General features: G+C 36.5%; 1 protein-coding gene across 3 annotated transcripts in view; it reads left to right on the forward strand.

Annotated features, from left to right (window-relative positions):
* Positions 1-7789: 7789 nt before the first annotated feature.
* The window catches only part of LOC121419953 (limbic system-associated membrane protein-like), a 58617-nt gene continuing 44870 nt past the window's right edge, over positions 7790-21536 (forward strand). For 2 of the 3 annotated variants that reach the window (XM_041614448.1, XM_041614449.1), the window contains exons 1-3: positions 7790-8006; positions 9606-9721; positions 20770-20970. In XM_041614448.1, the coding sequence (XP_041470382.1) occupies positions 9655-9721; positions 20770-20970 (268 nt within the window). In that variant the 5' untranslated portion in view covers positions 7790-8006; positions 9606-9654. The remainder of the gene's footprint in view (positions 8007-9605; positions 9722-20769; positions 20971-21536) is intronic. The other variant, XM_041614450.1, reaches the window with a different exon arrangement.

Genomic DNA, 21536 nt, shown 5'->3' on the forward strand with positions numbered 1-21536 from the left:
GGTATTAGTGCTTCTCAACCAATCAGAATCCAGGAAAGTTGTCAGATCTGACAACTTGTCGGACGAAATAGTGATGAAACGCCCCCCCCCCCCCAGGGCTCCTCAAATTAACTGTTGGCCCATTACCCTACTGATCTGCCATGCTATTAAACCTCAATCACGTCACAAATCCCCAATTCAAGGGGTCTACCAAGTAAGAAGTCATATAGGTCCATAGAACATATAAGAAACTTAAATTTCTATGAACTTATATGGCTGGATAGTATTAAATGCGGATGCAAAATCCATATGTAGCTTTTGCATAACATCTACCCAGGGGTGAATCCAGGATTTTCCGAAGAGGGGGGGGGGGGTTTCATTTTACCGAGGAAAAAATGGACAAGCAAAAAAAAAATGGTCTTCAATTTCAAAAGGGGGAGGGCACACTTCTGTTTTAACGGCATTTTTAACATTAAAGATTTTAATTGTGCCTCTAAAAATCTAAAAGGGGGAGCACGGACCGGCTGTGCCCCCCCCCCGGATCCGCCAGGCGACCTAACAGAATCTAAATGCTGGTATATGCAAATTGGTTTTGAAAAATTTTGTGATGCATCGACACAGTACTTTTCGAAGATCATTCTTTCAATTTTACATTATTCTGCCAGACCCTGCTTGCTTTAAATGATTTTACAAGAGGAAGGAAGTCCTACCTCCGCAATTTGTTTTTGTAAAACCAAAATGGAGAGATACATGGCTATAGAATTTCGCTGTCGGTATATTTCATTGCGCATACCTATATATATTCAGGGTTACCAGCCGTCCTGGATCTCAAATGGGACAGCCCCTTTTTCAACAATTTGCCCCGATTTCCGTCTGACCTTGCCCGGGAAGCTGTTTTGTCCACTATTTCTCGATTTCGAAGACATTTATGTGAGAATATTCAAGCATTACAATTTTTGTCATATGCATAGCGGGTAAAGAGAATAGGGTAAAATGTAATACCTTTTTCTGAGGATTATGTCAAAATCTATCACAAAATTCGATTTTCTTTTTAAATAAAAAAGGTTATAATTTTGCACGATCGCTTTGCTCACTCGCAGCTTTCTTATTTTTTTTTGCCCGGTACGCCATGTTAAGCTCAGTACGCCACGAATGTGACCTCAAAGAATCCTTTATTTTTACTGTCCAAATTTGGTCACCCTGCTTATATTAGCTCGATACCATGTATACTACAAAGTTGATAATTTCAGTTTAATAGTGAAGGCCTAAAGAAAAGTATGAATGCTCACTTACCTAGGACTGGATAAGATATCATGAAAAAAGACAATCACATCAGAATTGGCCGTTCAAATGTAAAATCAAGTTGGCCTATACATTCCAGCAGAATTGTGGGGGAACAATCGATGTATGAGAAAAAAGTGATATCTGCTTCAGGATATAATTATTAAATACTATCTACATGAACAATGACACAATGTAATTATTTTTTTAATGCAATTTTCCCAAGAGATGTCGCTATTCCGGCCAGTGGCGTAGGAATCGAAGAGTTATCATGGGTTGAGTTTTCAATACACAGCGCGCAATCAGAGAGTGGAAACAGCACCAAAACAATTGATATTGATTAAATGATGATTTATCCTGTCTTAATATTTTTCGTAGCAGAATTCCATTAGCACATGACGGTTTTTGAAATCCGTTACCTCATTTTTTCATTCCAGCTTCAAGATGAGATGGTAGGAAAGCTTCAGGGTTTCCACTGACTCCAACCGCCCCCTCCCGTCAACAATGAGTCGAGTTAAACTGGAATGGGTATCGGAAGGGGTTCACTTTTTCTAATTCAGAACCCCCCTCTACACACAATTTTTTTGTTTTGAATACTGTTTTTATTCTGATTTCATGAACAAAGAGTAACATAACATTTCAATTTAACATTCCATATCACAAATAATACTTTACATTTCATATTTTCAATTTTTTCACTAACTGAATATATTAATGAATCATATATATCTTAAAAGAAAACAATGAAATCAGTTATCATAAAACACACACTCTCACACACACACGCACACACTCACACAAACGAGAATTTCAGACTACGGCCCTGACGTGTCAGACAAGTGCCCGCATTGTCACATCGAGCTGGTATACATGCAGGTATAATATTAGCGAGATTTCGCACAGCAACGGAGAATGAATCCTACAACGCAGCAAATGCATTGAAAATGCAAGTGAAATCACAAGGAAGGCTTTGTCGAGGGCGGTGAATTGGAACATGAGTTTCGTCCGACGTTTAAGAGCCCCCCCCCCAAAAAAAAAGGCAAACGTCGTTTGTCCAGGGCGAAGAGTGACACTGGTGCTTTGAACCACCGAACCTCGACAAAATATATCATTGCCATGAAGGGCATTTCAGTTCAGTTTCAGTTTCATGCGTCTGCATAGCTGTTAAAAAATATACCTACGCCGCTACGCGTATAATATTCGTACACCAATGTTGCTTAGATAAATGAAAGTAAAAATTAAAATAGGGTTGGGGTTATGTAGGCCCTATTCTCTGCGAAGCAAATTCCAGCGTTATGTTGTGATGAAATAGATAAAGAATGAAACAGAAAATCATAGACACTAATGTTGATGAAGAAACATCTCAAAAGACTACGTTGATTATGAATCAGGGGCGAATCAAGGATTTTCCTAAAGTGTGTGTGGGGGGCATATTTTCCTGAGGAAAAATTAAACCTGCAAAAAAAAAAGGTTTCAAACAAAAATTGGTTACATTTCGTCCACGAAAAAAAAATGACAAGCGAAAACTAAACGAGGTTTTAAACCAAAAATTTGATATATTTTGTCCACGCAAATAATTTGCCAAGCACAAAAAAAGAACATTCACTATCAAAAAAAGGGGGGGGGGGTCTGTTGCACCCACAAATGTAATAACGCCCACAAATGTAATAACACTTTACCCACAAATGTAATAACGCCCACAAATGTAATAACACTTTACCCACAAATGTAATAATTTTTGATCGCCCACAAATGTAATAATGACTTTACCCACAAATGTAATAAATTGAAGGGATTTTTGGCGAATCCGTTCTAAACTAAAATCCTATAGTCATGATAGTAATGCGTTCATATAGCACAAAAGTGCAAAGTCTTTTTTTCAGACCGGGTTGTTTAAAAAATATAATAAAAGTCCAAAGTCTTTTTTTCCAGACCCGGTTGTTTAAAAAATTGTGATATAAGTCCAAAGTCTTTTTCCAGACCCGGTTGTTTCAAGAATTTTAATAAGTCCAAAGTCTTTTTCCTGACCCAGTTGTTTCAAAAATTGTGATATAAGTCCAAAGTCTTTTTCCAGACCCGGTTGTTTCAAGAATTTTAATAAGTCCAAAGTCTTTTTCCAGACCCAGTTGTTTAAAAAATTGTGATATAAGTCCAAAGTCTTTTTCCAGACCCGGTTGTTTCAAGAATTTTAATAAGTCCAAAGTCTTTTTCCTGACCCAGTTGTTTCAAAATTTATAATATAAGTCCAAACTAAGATAAGATAATGATATTCCTCTGGAAAAAATGGGAATCGAGCTTAGTCTTTTCTCCAGACCCAGTTAATTAAAACTGGTGGAATTAATGTCTTTGTTGTTGTTTCAACTTATACGGTGTATATTGTGAATATATGCACTAAGAGTAAATTGAGAATCAAGCGTAGTCTTTTCTCCAGACCCGGTTACCTGTTATTTAAACATTATGAATAACAGTTTAAAAACAGTATAAAGACCCCATAATCTTATTAATGCTGGATATAGCGTAGTCTTTCAGCCCGACCATTTTTTTCTTCCAAAAAAACCCCGCTAATAGTAAGAATTAAAAAAATCAAAGTCTAAGACCAAACAAACCTTCAACATAAGAACCTGTTTTAAAAGAGGTTTAGAGTGTTGTCTTTATTCCAGACCTAAAACAGTTACGAAAAAAAATCTTCTAACATAAGACCTTATATTCTTATTCTCGTGGAATAACACGAGTTTTAAAACGTACTCTTTCCTCCAGACCCGGCTATTAAAAAAAAGTAACTGAAAAACTTCGAATCTAAGACCAAATTTCCAAAGTTTCACCCAGTAAAAATATGTCTTTTTTAAATAATACTACTACCCCTACAAAACATTGTAATAACTCGTGGGTAAAGCAGACATCCTTTCTCCAGACTTGGTTACTATTTGAAAAATAAAATAGTTTTTACAAATATTCTAAAACGAATACCCAATAATCTAATTACTGTGGAACAACATGAAGACCGATTGTCGAAGATCGACTTTCCTCCAGACACAATTATTTCAGGAATAAAAAATCAATAAAACTCAACCCCCAACAACGAATCTAAGAACCAACAATCCTCCAAATTAAGACCATGCATGTAGGGGTAGAAAAGCACATGTTTAGAGCGTTGTCTTTATTCCAGACCCGGTGATTTAAAAATGATTTAAACAATCCTAAAAACAAAAGACTCATATTCTTATTCTTGTGGAATAACACGAGTATTATGCTTAGTCTTTCGTCTGGACCCGGTTATTTAAAAGATAAAGAAATATTGAAAAAAAATGACAGCTGAGACCAATCTTCAAAATTAAACCCACTTAAAATGCTTAGAGTGTTGTCTTTACCCCTCACCGACGTATATTATAACTTTTGAAACGACCGGGTCTGAAAAAAGACTTTGGACTTGCATTATAATTTTTGAATTAATCGGGTCTGGAAAAAAGACTTTGGACGTATATTATAATTTTGAAACAACCGGGTCTGGTAAAAAGACTTTGGACGTATATTATAATTTTGAAAAACCGGGTCTGGAAAAAGACTTGGACTTGTACTGTAATATTTCATTAACCGGGTCTGGAAAAAAGACTTTGAACTTTTGTGCTATATGAACGCATTACTATAGGATATTAGTTTAGAACGAATTCGCCAAAAATCCCTTCAAATTTATTACATTTGTAGGTAAAGTCATTATTACATTTGTGGGTAAAGTGCATTATTACATTTGTGGGTAAAGTGTTATTACATTTGTGGGCGTTATTACATTTGTGGGTAAAGTGTTATTACATTTGTGGGCGATCAAAAATTATTACATTTGTGGGTAAAGTGTTATTACATTTGTGGGCGTTATTACATTTGTGGGTGTAACAGGGTCACATTGTGTTTTAACGGTATTTTTACAATACAAATTTAATCGTGCCCCTCAAGGGGGGGGGGAGGAGCCTGCTGTGCCCCACTTGGATCCGCCAGTTCATACAATGATGCACGTTGCTAATTGTTTCCAACATCAGTAAAGAAGGTTAAAGACGGGTAGTTGCATTATAGAGCTCTTACATTGTTATTTTATAGGATTGACACACTCTCATTTTTTGGCCAGTCCCCCGGCGGAAAGGGTTTTCAATGGTTCAATGATCCAATGAGAGTACTACTTTCAAACAAACTTTCTCATTGGATATTGCTTCATGAATAGGCGTTTCTTAGATTATGTATAGATAAAATAACGGTAAGAGATAAAACGAGATATTTTAGGTAAAATGGATCTCAGAATACCAGCCTGGGTTCTTATGGAAATTTATGAGCAAGACAATGTTGAATATACAAACCATTTTTTTTTCAAAACATATCCTGAAATAGGAATTTTGGCAAGGGGGCTATGGGACCCCTTCTGTCATGCAAAACATAGTCGACTGGAAGAATGTCAGTCAAAAGATGCAAAATGAGATAGAGGAAAGAAAACATATCACATTTCTTAACAATAGAAAAAAGAAAAGCGAAGTAGCATATGCAACCGAACAAGAGAAGACCACGACAAAAACACACGATTAATAAAAAAATTATACTTTCAATTCTTTTGAAGTGAGACTATCTTATGAAAAAGATGGTGAGATCAATCATCTCAGAACTAACCTATACACTTAATTATGTCTGAAAATGCGGACTTACAGTTTGTGTTAAAAAAATTCTCCAACATGTGCCATCTTGAAAACCTTTAGTGTATGTGATTATTTTTTTTATATTGTAAATACTCGAGATGGATTGCTGGCATCGTCACAAGCACCTCCGATTTGCGTATTAAAGCAAAACTCATTAACAAAAATTATTAAGAATCAGCCCCTTTATACATTTTGTTTTCATTCATTCACCGAGAGAAATCGAATTATACAAAACCATAATTTCGGTCTGCTCGCAGCGAGAAGACTGAAAGTGCATTGTCAAAAACAGTAATTGAAATGAATGAAAAAAAATATAGCTTAGCCCATCCAATTGGCAAATTTCAAAGAATATGAATAAAAAATTAATTTAATCGCTCACATTTCAATATGGAAACATTTTGTATAATTTTCTTGAATTATTCTCATCAATAATATCATGTTTTGCTTCTTAACGCCTTCACGGTTTGATTATTATTTTTTTTTGGTCGGACCAGGGTACCGTAGCACAAAGGTTACCGATTAATCGCTAATTTGAAAGAACAAGTCAGTCTACGGAGAAAATACATGTACATATGCAAACATGATCATGATAGACCAATTTCAACTTGCGATTAATCGCTAACTTTTGTGTAACGAGGACCAGAATGTTGATGAAAAGCTTCACAAGATGTAATCGAGCAATTCACTATATGTTGATGGGAGACCTATTCAATGTGGACTGTTGACATATCAGCGTCATTTAAGATGTTAACCAGCAGAGTTTCGGGTCCGACGAATCGGCGCATGGTGGTGATCAATGCCCCGTCCGTTAGCACGCGCCCCATAGCAGACGCATTAATAATGCAGCGCCATTTAAAGTATTCATTGCCACCATGGTCATGTGCGGCAAGGCAGCTTTCTTCGCCAATGCAAGGCGGTGGAGTCGGAAAAGAGATGACAGGGGCAGCTTGCAGAAAGATTTGCTATAGAACATTTCTCCCCCCCACCTCCAAAAAAAATGCGCAAATATCAATGAACAATTCAAAAGTCTTTGTCAAAAAACTCATATCAGGCAACGTTTCAGGTCCAGTTTTATCCGACAGTTACCATAGCAACAGTGGTTCTCAGCCAGTCAAAGTCAAGGGAAGTTGTCAGATCTGACAACTTATCGGATGAAAAAATGTTGATGAAACGCTCTTCTGGAGTTTTGTCCTGGACTCTGGACAAGCGACATATTTTTAAATTTGTTTCGTCTGCTCCAAAACTGAGAACGAACTGCTGTTCTGGTTCACCAATTTTCGACAAACACCTCGCAGCTATTCATTGTCATGTTTTGACGGGAATTTTCAATACATTTACTGCGCTCTAGAAAACCGATTAAAACAACAGTTGTTATGTTGGAATGAGAACGGAGGAGCTGCCGGTTTTACATTTTGTAGCCATAACAGTTGGATTACTCGCAATAAAAAGGCATACAAATTATATGTAAATAAGAAAGAGGAACAAAAAAACTAACGAAAAAATAGATGAATAAAGCAGAGCAGAATGTCAAAATAATAGAATACCAAACATGATAGCATCCCCTGTTTACACTCGAAAGATAGAAAATGTGATGCTCCCCCAAAGTGGATACAAACTTTTGAATAAACATTTTTTTTCATGTCCCATGTTACTTTCGATAAATAATGTTCCAAAATAATTAACGCCTGACACGATGTATAACGAGTTTCCTTTTAACCTCACATGGTATTACCATGATAGTGTAACTCTCTGTCAAAAGATGGCGCGACACCATAGGCATCCAATTTGCGCACTGGGTGAGTTGGTTGGTCTGAGAGTGCACAGACGAACGCATCAGCATTTTGCACACGTGCGTTACCAGCAGACGACATCCTTAGAAGAGCGAGGCGGGAAAATTTCCCGAGGAACAAAATCATTTCGTGCATGAGGAGGAAACTTAATGACCGCTTCTATCACCCTCTCTTGAACTAAGCCACTCTTTTAAAGGAGGTTATTGTTTTCCAATTTTTAATTCTCTTCGTGGGAAAATATATCTTGTGGAATTTCTTAGACAATCTCCGACAAACTTTTGAGGTGAGTGTATCTATCCTAAAATCAGTTTTCGTATTATGTCTGGCCTTAGTTCAAGCACATACTGTACATCAATATGAATTTGAGTAGATGATCAATGTTATAATCAGTCGTGCTTAGCTTGAAAATCGCACAGGTTATATGATTCTCGTAAGTTGAGAAGGGAAATACAGCTCCTTACTTGTAATACAAGCATATTTTTATCTGACATTTTAAATGATATATCATTTTCCAATTGACCTGCACCGTTACCGTAATCATTGATAACATAAAATTTATCAAGGGACATGAGGTCTGCTAATACAAGCTAATTTTCTTTTGGAGCTAGTTGTCTAAGAGCACAGCACAACCTCACATTCTAAATAAACAAAAGTTTGAAATGTGTTCGGTAACATCACCGAATTTAAGGTATTTTTAAGATTATCTTGAGGATTGTGACTTTATTAGCGATAAGGTTGCAATATAACCGAGCTTTGACATAATTACAATAAGGCCCTTATGCATATGCCTCACACATAAAAGAAGCATAGGCTACGCCTTATACATAAAAGAAGCATTAAACTTTGAATTTGATAACGTAAATCATTCAGCAGATAGTTGATATGGTTGACATGCCGTGGCCGAGTGATCTTAGGCGACTGGCTATACATGGAAAGTTCGGGGTTCGATCCCCAGTCGCAGCACCGATGCCCATGAGCAGTGCATTTAATCTACAATGCTCTTATATCCTGCATTCAATTAAATCGAAATGCTATTAGCTATGTTGGCAACTAGTTGTGCACTTGCTAAAGAATAAAATGACATGTATAAGCAGGGTATAAAATATGAGTATATTTAGACAACCACACTGATGTGTTTGTGTGTGAAGGGGGGGGGGGGGTGACAGCCTGGCTAGCAAAACTTAACCTATTTGTTAGATCGTGATATGCGTATAGGCTTTTGATGAATCACTTGTGTAATATGCGAACTGTCATATTATTTGACATAACTGAAATAAGGCCCAAATGCATATGCCATATACATACTGCATGAAGAAGCACACCCTTTTGAAATGACGCAACTTAAATCATTTAGCAGATCATTGGCATGGTTAAGGTGCCATGGCCGAGTGGAAAGTCCGGGGTTCGATCCCCGGCCGCAGCACCTTTGCCCTTGAGCAAGGCATTTAATCGACAGTGCTCTTTTATCCTGCTTTCAAATAAATGGAAATGTTATACGCATTATTGGTAACTAGGTGTGCACTTGTAAAAAAAATGACATACTATAGATAGACGATACAGTTTGGTGGAAGCATTTCATGAGCTGAAAAGTCGATTTTGCTCATTTGTTGCTGGTGATCTTTCTTAGATTAATTTTAGTTTACAATTGAGGTGTTGGATTATCTTAAGATAGAATGAGAGAGTGCGTGTGTAGGTGTATGTGCGTGTGTGGAAGGGTGAGTACGGGAGGATGGGTGTGTGTGTGTATGAGGGTGTGTGTGCGTTAGGAGGTGCAAATAAGTTCCTAATCAAGGTATTGCAATGGAACACTCTTTGGAATAATGGATGTCTGTTGTCCTGTTTTTTTTTTGATTGACCATTAATCTTTTTCTTGTTATTCCAGGTTGCCATTGGATATTCCTGGATTTTTTTCTCTCAAAAGATCGATCAGGATGAATTGTTGGGTTTTTGACTGGGTATATCTCGTTCTTTGTCTCGTTATATACGAGACCGTTGGAGGTACGTATGAAATACGATTTAACATTCATGTCAACACCAATTTTAGGTTATGAGAAAAAAATTCAGAACAAGTCGGGTTAAAAACTACAGTCTTCATATCAAAGAAGACCGCACAAATTTTCTTTTGATTTTCAGTGTTAAATTCATTCAGTCAAACATACTTTATTGATATATATGTAGTCCTACCAGTTTAGGCTGTTTATTTAAACACCATTTCATATTATTTCTAATACCTGATGTGCGGTCCTTTACGAACAATTAAATTGGTTTGTTCTGACACCAGAGTTTTAATATCAATGCAACCAATATTGGTGCTATATAAAAACTGCAATTTTAATAACAAACGGTACCAGGAATGGGTAATTTGCATGATTTGTTATTGAAATCTTCATCTGGGTTCATGTTATCTACTAAATACTTATTTCATATTTAAATAAAGTTTAGTCTGACACGGATATACTCTACATGTTCAAAGGTAAGATTGGTTGAAGTCTTCAGGGGTGAAGTTTAACCTTCAGGGTCACAGCGAGGATCGAGCGCCCGACGTGGTTTAGAAATTAAATTCGTAAAGGGTGCCCATTCGGACCCATAATCAAACAAAAAGTTTTTTTTTCTAATTCTCTAGCGCTATTGTTTCAATCATCTGTCGCTTGCCCTCCCTTAAACATCTAGAAAACATTCAGAAGTGGCTAAATTTTGGTATTTTGGGTCGGAAATAATTATTCCAGTGATATCTTAAACGAGAGAACTCTCGATTGGCTTAACAGGTAATTCTCATTTCCACACAGAAATTAGTTTAATTTGTTCGATAAATCTCTGTTACAAAGTGACACTCTAAGAAAGGATCGCTCAAAGTCATCAAACGTTGTCGAATGTGATGTATGTCAGACAGAAATAATCTTGAAAATAAACGAGAATTCAGTCTATTATTTGGGAAATGAATTAGAGAACAGAATATAAAATGGAGAGTGATTATTAAGGAAAGAGGGGAAAAAGTTATGACCGGGTAGTGAAATGATAATTATTAACATACTTAGCATTTTCAGCACAAAACAGGCAATCCCTCGAAAAGAAGGTAAATTGCCACAGCAAAGGTGACCTTGTTATCAAGTGATCTATCCAAAGTAAAAAGCAAGTAATTTTTTTCGAAGAAAAATGAGTCAAAGTCAATAAATTTCTTTGTTCGTGTTTTTATTTCTTGGTTATTTTGGTTTTCCCAGAATCAATAATCTGATAGCAGTGGCTGCACTGATGGAAAGAACGGAATGTGTTAACAGTGTGTTCATACTGTTAAAATGCGATTCACACTATTACAATGCTCAAATGTACCAATGTGAAGAGGAAGAGTGAGTCTTCGCTGTGTGTTCACATTGCTGACAATGTTAAGATGTGATTCACACTGCTAAAAAGCTCCAAACTTTACAATGGGGTGACAAAGTGTAGGCTTACACAATGTATTCACAAAAAAGACTATGTTACAACATGTACTTCACACTATAGAATTGTTTAAAAAATCAATCTGGGAGGATATAATGTGAGTGTAATTGTTCATTGTGTGTTCACATTGCTGACTATTTCAAGGTGTGATTCACACTGCGAAAAGATTCAAATTTAACATTGGGGTGACAAAGTGGGGGTGTGAACACACAGGCCTACATACACTGTGTAATCACATAGAACACTGTGTTAACATGTACTTCACACTATTAAATTGTTCAAAAAATCAATCTGAGGGCGGATATAGTGTGAGTGTAATTGATCATTGTGTGTTCACATTGCTGACTATGTCAAGGTGTGATTCACACTGCTAAAAGATTCAAATGTAACATTGAAGTGATAAAGTGTGGGTGTACACTGTGTGTTCACATAGAAGACTGTGTTATAAAATGTACTTCACACTATTAAATTGTTTAAAAAAAATCAATCTGGGAGAATACAGAGTGAGTGTAATTTTTCATTGCTGACAATATTAAGGTGTCACACTGCTAAAAGATTCAAATTTAACGTTGGGCTGACAAAGTGTGGGTTTAGCCATGTTTGTTCACATAGAAGACTATGTTAAGGTGTATTTCACACTATTACATTGAAAATCTAACTGTAGATAGATATAGTGTGAGTGTAAATTGTGTGTTTACATATAGAAGACTATGTTAAAATTTACTTCACTTTATTGCTAAAATCAATCTATGAAGATAGAGTGTAAGTGTGGGTGTTTATATTGTGTTCTCATAGAAGACTATGTTAGGATGTGACTCACACTGTAAAATTTATAAAATCAAAGTTAACAATGTAAATATAGGAAAGAGAATGTGTTGGTGTTCACAGAATGTTAAGAAAAGTTTATCCAATATTTGGTAAAATGGGAATATGCAAAATGTTTCTTGGGCAAAAAGATAGTGCCAAATAATTTGTAAATTTTACGCCATTTTGCGTTGGAATGTACTCTTCAAACATGCATTTGCCCTATGTTGGGGGAAAATTACCCAACAAGCATGCCTATTCCCTTTCTACCCAAGTGTTTACTCTCCACGTTTAGAGTGTATGTTAATATGTGATTCACTATGTTAAAGTGCTTAAAGCCTGTGTATAGCTTTGGTAAAGGGTCAATAATGTGATCGATAAACGAATATCATCTAATATGACAGTCTTACTGAAGCGTAGAGACCGTTAGATATTTTTCCAACTGCACTTCTCTGAGAAAATTTCAAATATTCAAATCTTGGATATATAGCGCCCTCTCTCGGCGATGCTTGTGTTAAATTTTAAAAATGGGCATTCAAGCAATTATCTTATAAATTTAGTGATAAAATATCCAAAAGTTACAGACAAAGAACATATCTTGAAAGTTTCAGCCCATTCCATGATTTGGAATAGGATTTAATTGATAGACAAAAACACACAGATATTTTAATTTGATCGGGTGACCCGATCAAGTTAAATTTCCATGTAAAATCGCAAAATTTATCCTGTAAAACACATTTTCATTTCATATCCTCCACATCATAACTGTTATAGGGCATATCCATTCATATTAGCTAGCAATGAAATGGAATAGTGATAGGTGCATTTTGGTGGATTTACCAAAACTATACACAAGCTTTAAATTCAATAATATGGATACAAAGCGTGACTCATCAGTGTTTACAAAGTTTTAAAGGAGACTATATTAGGATTGCTCAAATTAAACTGGAAAGATGTAGTGGGAATGTTCATAATTGACAACGTGGACTTGATATTCACACTCAAATGTTCACATCTAACAGCGTGAAAATGATTTCACATTGTGGACACCTCTAGGGAGATTGGTATCTATGTTGTCTTAAAGGCATTCGCTAACATTGATTTGACTTTAAAAAAATCAGAGCTGCGAGGTCCCAATTGTCGCCTACGCCTGTGATATGTTACAAAAATGAAGCCCGGAAAAAATCGCGTCCGAAAATCATTATTTAGTGCTTCAAAAAAGTGAAATATATAATGACCGGAAATACCATCTCAATTTCATCCATACACTTATGTGTTGTAATTATTATCGGCACGATAGAAATTACACAAAATCTTCATTTATAACGTATCAAAAGCATTTCTTTCAATTTTTTGGTTGGTTTCAGAGTTTTTAGGTTGACAGAAAGGCATTGATATACATATTTTATCTCTCCTTTGATTTTTTTAAAATTACATGTCTACAACGTTAGCATATGCCTTTAACATCATGGAAATAGTGGACAGTGTGAGCACAGTTAAAGGACAAGTCAACCCCAACAAAAAAGTTGATTCTAATAAAAAGAGAGGAACCCCCAAGAAAAAAAGACATAATACTTAAAATTTTATCGAAATTGGATGTAAAATAAGAATTATGAACATCTTGGTTTGTATGCAAATAAGGTATCACATCATCCACTTACTTTTTTTGGATCGTATTTATGAAATATGAAATATTCTGATTTCTTCTCATTGTCCTGTGAAACAAAATTTTGTTCCTTCCTGAACACGTAGAATTACCATTGTTTAACATTTCATGGTTCGGTCAGGTTGGTCCTTATTGTCACATTGGTAAAAAATGAAATATTTTATAATTCAAACTATAAAAATGCACAAAAAATATTGCCTATCACTAAGTTGTGCATATAACTGCTTTGTGAAAAAAAGGCGAAACTTTAAAATGTCAAAGATGTTTTATGTTACATCCGATTTTGATGAAATTCTCAATGTGGTGTTTTTTAGATTTTTCTATATTTATTCAAGTCAAATTTTTCTGGGGAGGACTTGACCATTAAAGCGTAACAGTGCGAAAATTATTTTTCAAGGTGTTTCACACGTGGGCACTGGGCACACTGTGGAAACACCGTGGGACTTTTTTCCAGGAGATTTTCTAATCGCATAGTCAAATTGACTAGACTATTTCTAACTTCGTCAGTTTCACATCTAAAATAAACATAAAATAACAATGGACCGCCCCAGCATCCTTGACTTCTCCCACGATATCTCTTTGGATGAAAGCTTCACCGAGAGTAGGCTCGTTATCCCGTTATATTGCTGTCATCGCTTCGCATCGATTCCCCGCACAACCAATAAAATATTCAGTAAAATGAGTTCTTACCCATTACTTCATTTCGAAATCTTTCATCACTGCAATGAGTGAATCATTAACTCAAGAGGGAACATGTGTTGAGAGATACATTCTTCAAAGTGGTGAAGAAGAAGTGTCCCATTTTTTGTCCGCAATTTACATCTGTAGCCTATGTTATCAATCTATTTTCAGGTATATTGTTTTATTTGGAATGTGCAAGGCTTATTAGTTGGGAAATTTCAATGAGGTGATCGCTATCCTGGCCAACACCCCTTCAATAACATCACATGCTTGATTCAATTAAAGCAGACATATATCTTCATTATATCTTCAGGATTTTATGTCAATGAATTTTCGAATTCTAGGGGCACACATCGTAGTAAAAAAAATTCTACCTGGGTTGGTTTACTTTTTGATTGAAACTGATCACAATTCTAAGTGAATTTCAAAGTGAACTCGCATTACCAGAGTTATTAAGTGTCGATATTCACACATTAAATGAGGAATTTGATTTATGGTTGGGAGTTGTATTTTCATGATGAACTCTGTCGGCAGGCCTCCCTTAAACCGCAGAGACAGGTAGACCTACCCTACTCGTTCGTCCGAGATGGCTTACGCGTAACTGAATCTCACTGTTCCATCTTAGCGGGCTTTACAGGAATTGTTCTTAAGGGATCAGTACGCACTTATTTCCATCCTATAAGCGGATAAGCTACAAAGAAAATCAGTCTAAATCCAGGGTAGGTGCTAATATGTTAATGAGAAAAAAAATGTGCATGTGTCTCTTTGATAATCGATATTGTAAAACAAAATGGTAAAAAGATGAAGCAAATAGAATTTATGTGACTAAAAGCTGATTCCACAAACACGAAAAGTCGGTCATTTTCGGCGCAGAGAGTAAGATACGATGTATATTCTTGCTGTTTTTAAAGTTGAGGCGGACCTTGTTTACCAATCGCGCACCACACCATGTGAGCTTGGCCATAAATAATACTAAAATGCCATAAAACATTTCAATTGTAAAGTGGGGGAATGCCGTTTCCTAGATAACTGTCGCAATTACCCCCAAACGACATCAATAATTCATTATAATATTTTGTCAAAAGGCACTCTATTTTTGCTTAAAACGTTCAAGATATTCCGTACATGTTGTACAGATTATGCTGTATTCCAGGATAAAACTCATCTCGTATCGTGTTGGAGTTATTATTACGAAAAACGTTTAAACAGGGGTGGCTCTAGGGCAGTAAAAAGGGGGAGATGACCAAAATATTGATGCCATTTTTTTTACCCTGACGTTACTTTTTGATCCCCTTTTCTCCCTCTTCAGGTTCTGTCGTATTTGACTTTTCATGTTCTTCTGCTGCCCCTGCCCTCGTGTTCCCTTTTGCATAAGTGTTTAATTCTACCTAAATGATGAAGGCTGTTCTACTAGGTTGTACGCCCTACTAAAAATGGGATTTTCTCAAAGCAAAAGTAGTACGCCGGTGACCACGATAGGGTCAAATAACTGTCGAAGCTTCCTGAAGAAAATAAGGATTTGTAGCTCATGAAGTTAGAATCCCCCCCCCTCAGCTCTAAAAATCAATTAACTGTAGCAATGCATAGCAGAGTATCGCATTCGGCGGTTAACCATTATAATGTCAAACTCTGGAATCTAACAATGACGATAGTAATCTTTACAGGTTATACCGAATCTTTGGCAAATATCGTTTGATGTAAATTATTTGGAAATAACCTGTGATTTTATCAAATTTTATCTTTGGTATTCGGTCTCATGATATTTTATACCAGTACAAGTTAATGATATCAAAATTCTTTTCAGACCATAGTCGAATTTAGTCAATTATGATAAAACTATAGAAGAAACCGACCGAACAACTAAATCCATAATCTGATTCAACATATGCCAGTAAAAATGACGACATGACTCTCCCACCCGCACGAGTAAATATACTTCTTCAAAATTCTAGTAATGCCAATCTAATTTCTCTTAAAGATGACAAAAGCTTTGCTAAATCTAGAATAATTGAGTGTTAACTCCTTTGTGGATTCAGAGGTTTCGTCAAATTGTGAATTAATGATTTTTTATAAAAGTCTTTGACTATGATTAATTTCGTTTTGATGGTGCAAAATTCATTTGAATGCTATAGGTGATGCAAAATAATGTTCCTTGAATCCTTCAGTCACATAATGTTTTAAAGATTTTGCTTCATTAAATATCTTTTGCAAGATTTTCCGAACATTTCGCGGAATGTCTATTAAGTGCAATTACACGCTTATGGTTTCTTGTCTACCACGGCTTACAAAAATGTTAATTTCTTGTCACCCCTTCGTTAATGAAACTGTAATCGAAAATTCATGAGGTCGGATATATTTAAGCCTTACTCGCATTTTTAAGCATCTTTTACGACCTTCCATTTCTCTCGAGGAATCAAATATTACCGACCCATGCCCACAGTGTGGTATCCCCTGGCAAATCCCTGTACGTATATATGAGCAATAATCCACACAGTGACGTCATTGTTTTGCTCACCTCTACCGGTCTCATCTGTGGGTTATTTCTTACTATTGACTGCGTACGTTTTTTTTAAATCATGTAACATATTTCTCTAACAACATGGTGCAGCGACCAGTCTGCATATTTCAGGAGATTCAGCATTTCGTAGGGGTTGTAGAATAAAGTATGTAATGCAACATTCGAGTTGTTTCTATCTTGAAAATATGACAAGATATAGAGAAACTATAAAGAGGGAATAGAGGTTATTTGCTAGTCAATATTTTCACTGGCCTCTTGACCTCATAGGGAATTACATATCATAAACCACGGGACTGAAAAATTATCATATATATAATCTATAACATTAAACATGGAATACATAATATGTCAAAGGGATAATTGAATTGCTAAAATAATAATTCAAAGAGTACCAAAAAGGCCAAGTACGGCCAATGTGTAACCAAACATTTTGAATGCATTCCTTCATCATTGAAATAATATATATTTTATTTAAGGAATGGGGTGGTGGTGGTAGCGGGGGGGGGGGGGTGGTTGATGGGTTCACCCCAATCGTAATGGCACCCTTCTCCCCTATAGCGCTTTCCCTATTCTATACTCTCCCTGTGCCTGTCGCTCGCTGTATCCTCGTGGTGGCGGTAGTGGTTGGGGCGAGAGGGGGGTCGTTCAAATCCTCCGCACCCCTCTGTCGCACTTTCACTATATCATATACATCTTATACCTTGGTCACATTTACTCTACGGAGGCCGTACGACGAGTCGAAATCAGCCGTTTAAACATTTGTCTGTACTAGCTACATATTGGTAGTCTTAGTAAAATGAATAAAACGGCTGTTTTCGACTCGCCGTACGGCCGCCGTAGAGCATATGTGACCATGGGTTACTGGCCATGCAATTATTATTATTTAGAGTAGAAGCTCGAGGTACCGACACTTATGGTGCCTCTTGCTCGCTAAATCCTCGAGGTAGTACTAGTGGTTGTGGTGGGGGTCATTCAGATACCCCCCCCCGTAGCGCCTTCCCTATTTTATGCCCCTTTCTGGCTCTCACTGTGCCCTGGCTCACCGCGTCCTCGTGGTAGCTTTCAGCCTTCCGTGGTTCGTTAACAATTCATACGGTCCTTTACGTGTTAACCACGGTCGGTCTATTCCCGAGTCTTAACTGTCACAGTGGCAAGGAATCTTCTTCTTCATCGTTCGCGCGTTCTGGAGGCGATCGTTCACCGAGAAAGGGGGATCGGGTAGTTTGGTAGTTGAAAAACATTAAAAAAGAAGTGTGTGAGGTTGATACAAAATTTTTAGTGTATAGACATCATGGACATTGACCATTCCAGAGAATATATATAGTTGTATTTGTATTGTGTTGTATTATCCGAGTATATTTCATAAAATCTTCATTTCTATTTGGAAACAAAATACTATTATCTATTAAAAACGATCAATTCATCAAGCAACGATGAATATAGGCCTAATGATAATTCTGAAAATTTTAGCCATGTCCATAACGGGTGGAAATAGAGACCAGTCGAATAATAGATTTAGATTTAAACTTGTAGGGTTGAATTCTAACCCCAAATATTTGAATTCATTCATTCATTAGAGATTTACAAATGTATCCAAATGAGTAATAATAAAATTCAACGTTACCGGTCACCTTTACAAACGCTCTATAGATTTATTCTAGATCCTTGAAGTTTCGTGTGTGGTTGAATATTATATGAATATTGTTTCCATGTATTTTTTTTTTGGTGGGGGGATTCGAGAGAGATTATTGTGAACCTAAAGCTAAAGTAAACATAATCTTAACAGGACGATCTAAAACGCGAATATTATGTTCATGTTCCCGTCAGAATAATAGACACAATTAATTAAAAATTCATTGATTTCCATTGTCATGTTCTTGGTAATGACAATAATTCGTCTATGAATCAGCATTATTTCACAACTTCATGTATATAATTTTACTGGCACTGACACTGAAAAATATGAATAAGGCCTACGCACAATTTCACTTGCAGAGGGATACTTTAGCTTAAGGGAGACTAAGAGGGAGATGAAATCCCAAGTTATAACCTGTAAATAATTGAAAAGAGGAGCTTGATTTTTCAAAGGTCATAATTCAGACGCCATGCGGGAACCTACTCGTAAAAAAAAAGAAACGGCGTTACTAACGCTGTTAAAAGAGAAATTACAGTCTTCGGAGAAGAGCTCTTACGAACTGGTTAATCACTTCAAAGTGTTTCTAATATGAATTGAAAATTACAAGTTTGATTCCATGATATTACCTATTTAAGTAAATACTGAAAATATATCCGATACAGTGTTATTATGTTATTCTACAGTTAGGTTTATCTTTATAAATTTATCAAGTTTCAATTTGGGGGATCTTGGAAACCTAATATCATATATATATTCATATATATATGTGGGTGTGTGTGTGTGATTTAAATTTCAGTGAGCATGATAATAAAAATGATTAAGACATTAACATGAATATATATCCATTAAATGACGTGACATGGGCCTACTAAACTAATGATCATTCACATTTTTTCCCGTTCTGTTTACCCAAATGCACTCAAAACCCATTGTATTCGCTCTTGTTTATTGATTGTGTACGTTTCCTTATCACGTGATTTGATGGTACGCACGCGCCCTTACCTCCGAACCTACTAATTCCTACGAACCCTCCTACTAACACGTTTATCCAAATGACCTTTAAACTTTTTATATCCTTGTTTACTTTTCTTTTATTTTTTTCTTTTCTGCTCCGTGGATGTAAATAATTATTCGGATTCTGGTGTTCCCAAATGTGAACACTTTTAACTTTCAATTGTTTTTATTAATTTCCCTGGCAATCCTCGGGTTTTTCATTCGGTTGGGTACGGACACTAAAAAAACCGAACGTCCCCCCCAAAAAAAAACACCAACAAACAAACTAACACACAACTCCTCTTTCCAAAATTACTATGAAATATTCGTTCCAAACCTGTATATCGAATCCCTCGTATGGCACTACGAAAACCCAATTTGGAACGAAACTGGTACATTTCCGACACCTTCCTCCCAATTTACCATAAAACTTTTATGGTTAACCTTTCACCAAAACTTGACGGATTCTGGAATCATTTCTCATGACTCACCGTCCCCCACATATCTCCCACGAGTTTCTTCTTCCAATCCTTCAACTGCTCTTTATCGATTAATGTTTGTCAACACAATGTTGTGAAATACCCCCGTCAACCCATTCCTCTTCTTGAAATGCCCCTGAATTAACCCCCCGACATCCCACCGACGCTCCAACACCAACTCCCATTCCTAATCCATCTTCGCGCCTTCGCCTTGGAACACCCCTCTCTTTTACCCCTCTCGCTCCGTAATTCCCTCTTTATTAAACTCATTCATTGCGGAATAACGTTCGTCAATCCGCGATTGGTATCTTCACGAATACTGGACCTACACTTACCATTTGTTTTGTTCTGGAATATACCAATTTGCTTCATCCCCTCTCACATTGGATTTCCGGGCTCTCTTCTCATACTTGCACCCAAAATGCCCTTGTTATTTTACATCTTCTACGCCGAATCTATTCGGTACTAATCCCACCTTCAAATAATGCTCCCCCACATGAACCAATTTGAATCCGACAAAACCCCTTACTTACATCCTCTCATTTTTGAATACCCCATTGCACTTACCCCTTCCGATCCAAATACCCCCACATTTTGACCCCCTTTGCTATGAAATTAATCCATTTACCTCACTCATTGATCCGGTTAACTCATCACATGCCCCCTTCCGATCCAAATGCCTCCTTCATCAAAAACTATTTGGTTCAAAATACAACCCTTAACTGGAACCCTTTTATCTCGTAACCCCTCACTAACTGTTTACCCCCTTTTGGCCAACTGAACACCCCTCTCACTTACCCCTTTCGCTATACACCTGTCGTTCCCCAAAACCAGTTCCCCGCAAACCCGCCCTTCGTTTCCCCCGTCAAATACCAAATCCAGAGCTATTTCAAGGCCGGATAATCATCGGATCAACGGCTTTTACCGAGCCGATTAGCAACAGCAAATGTGCCCAAGAAGTCGCATCTTCGGATACCGCGTTCCCAGGGTCAATGTACAGAAATTGTACAATGGCTCCGAAAACTACACCACCGGGTAAGTATGAAACGGTTAACCGATCTGACATGTCAATACCATATCATCTAACCGACTTCAATCAACTAATCGTCGCCATTATGTCTGAGGATGTGTGAAATTAATTTGCAATGATGTTTTTTTTTTAATAAAGAGCTCAAAAATAATAATTTTCTTTATTTTTATGTTGAATACTAAAATATTATGGGCTTTGTCAGGTGACAAATAACCATTAAATATATTTCATGATTCCATATAATGAAACTAACAAATTACATCGAAGAATTACTATTTTCTGACAAAATGAAATTGTATTTTTAGGACCAACATTTGTCAATGATATGTTATCACTAATTAACCCCCAACCCAACCCCATATGGACAATACCGTATATATTTCTTTGTTGTACGACAGTACTTCCTTTACTGTGAAAGTTAAGGAAGAAAGAAAAACTTGAAAAAAATATATAATTTTCTTGGGAAAAATCCTTGGCCAGTCATTCTCAGACTTAAAAAAAAGGAGAAAAATGGAACCCCGTGTCTGCGCACCAATTCACTTTACACACGAGCCAGGGATTTTGATGAGAA

Source organism: Lytechinus variegatus, chromosome 8 (assembly GCF_018143015.1).
Source record: "Lytechinus variegatus isolate NC3 chromosome 8, Lvar_3.0, whole genome shotgun sequence".
NCBI classification, from domain to species: domain Eukaryota; kingdom Metazoa; phylum Echinodermata; class Echinoidea; order Temnopleuroida; family Toxopneustidae; genus Lytechinus; species Lytechinus variegatus.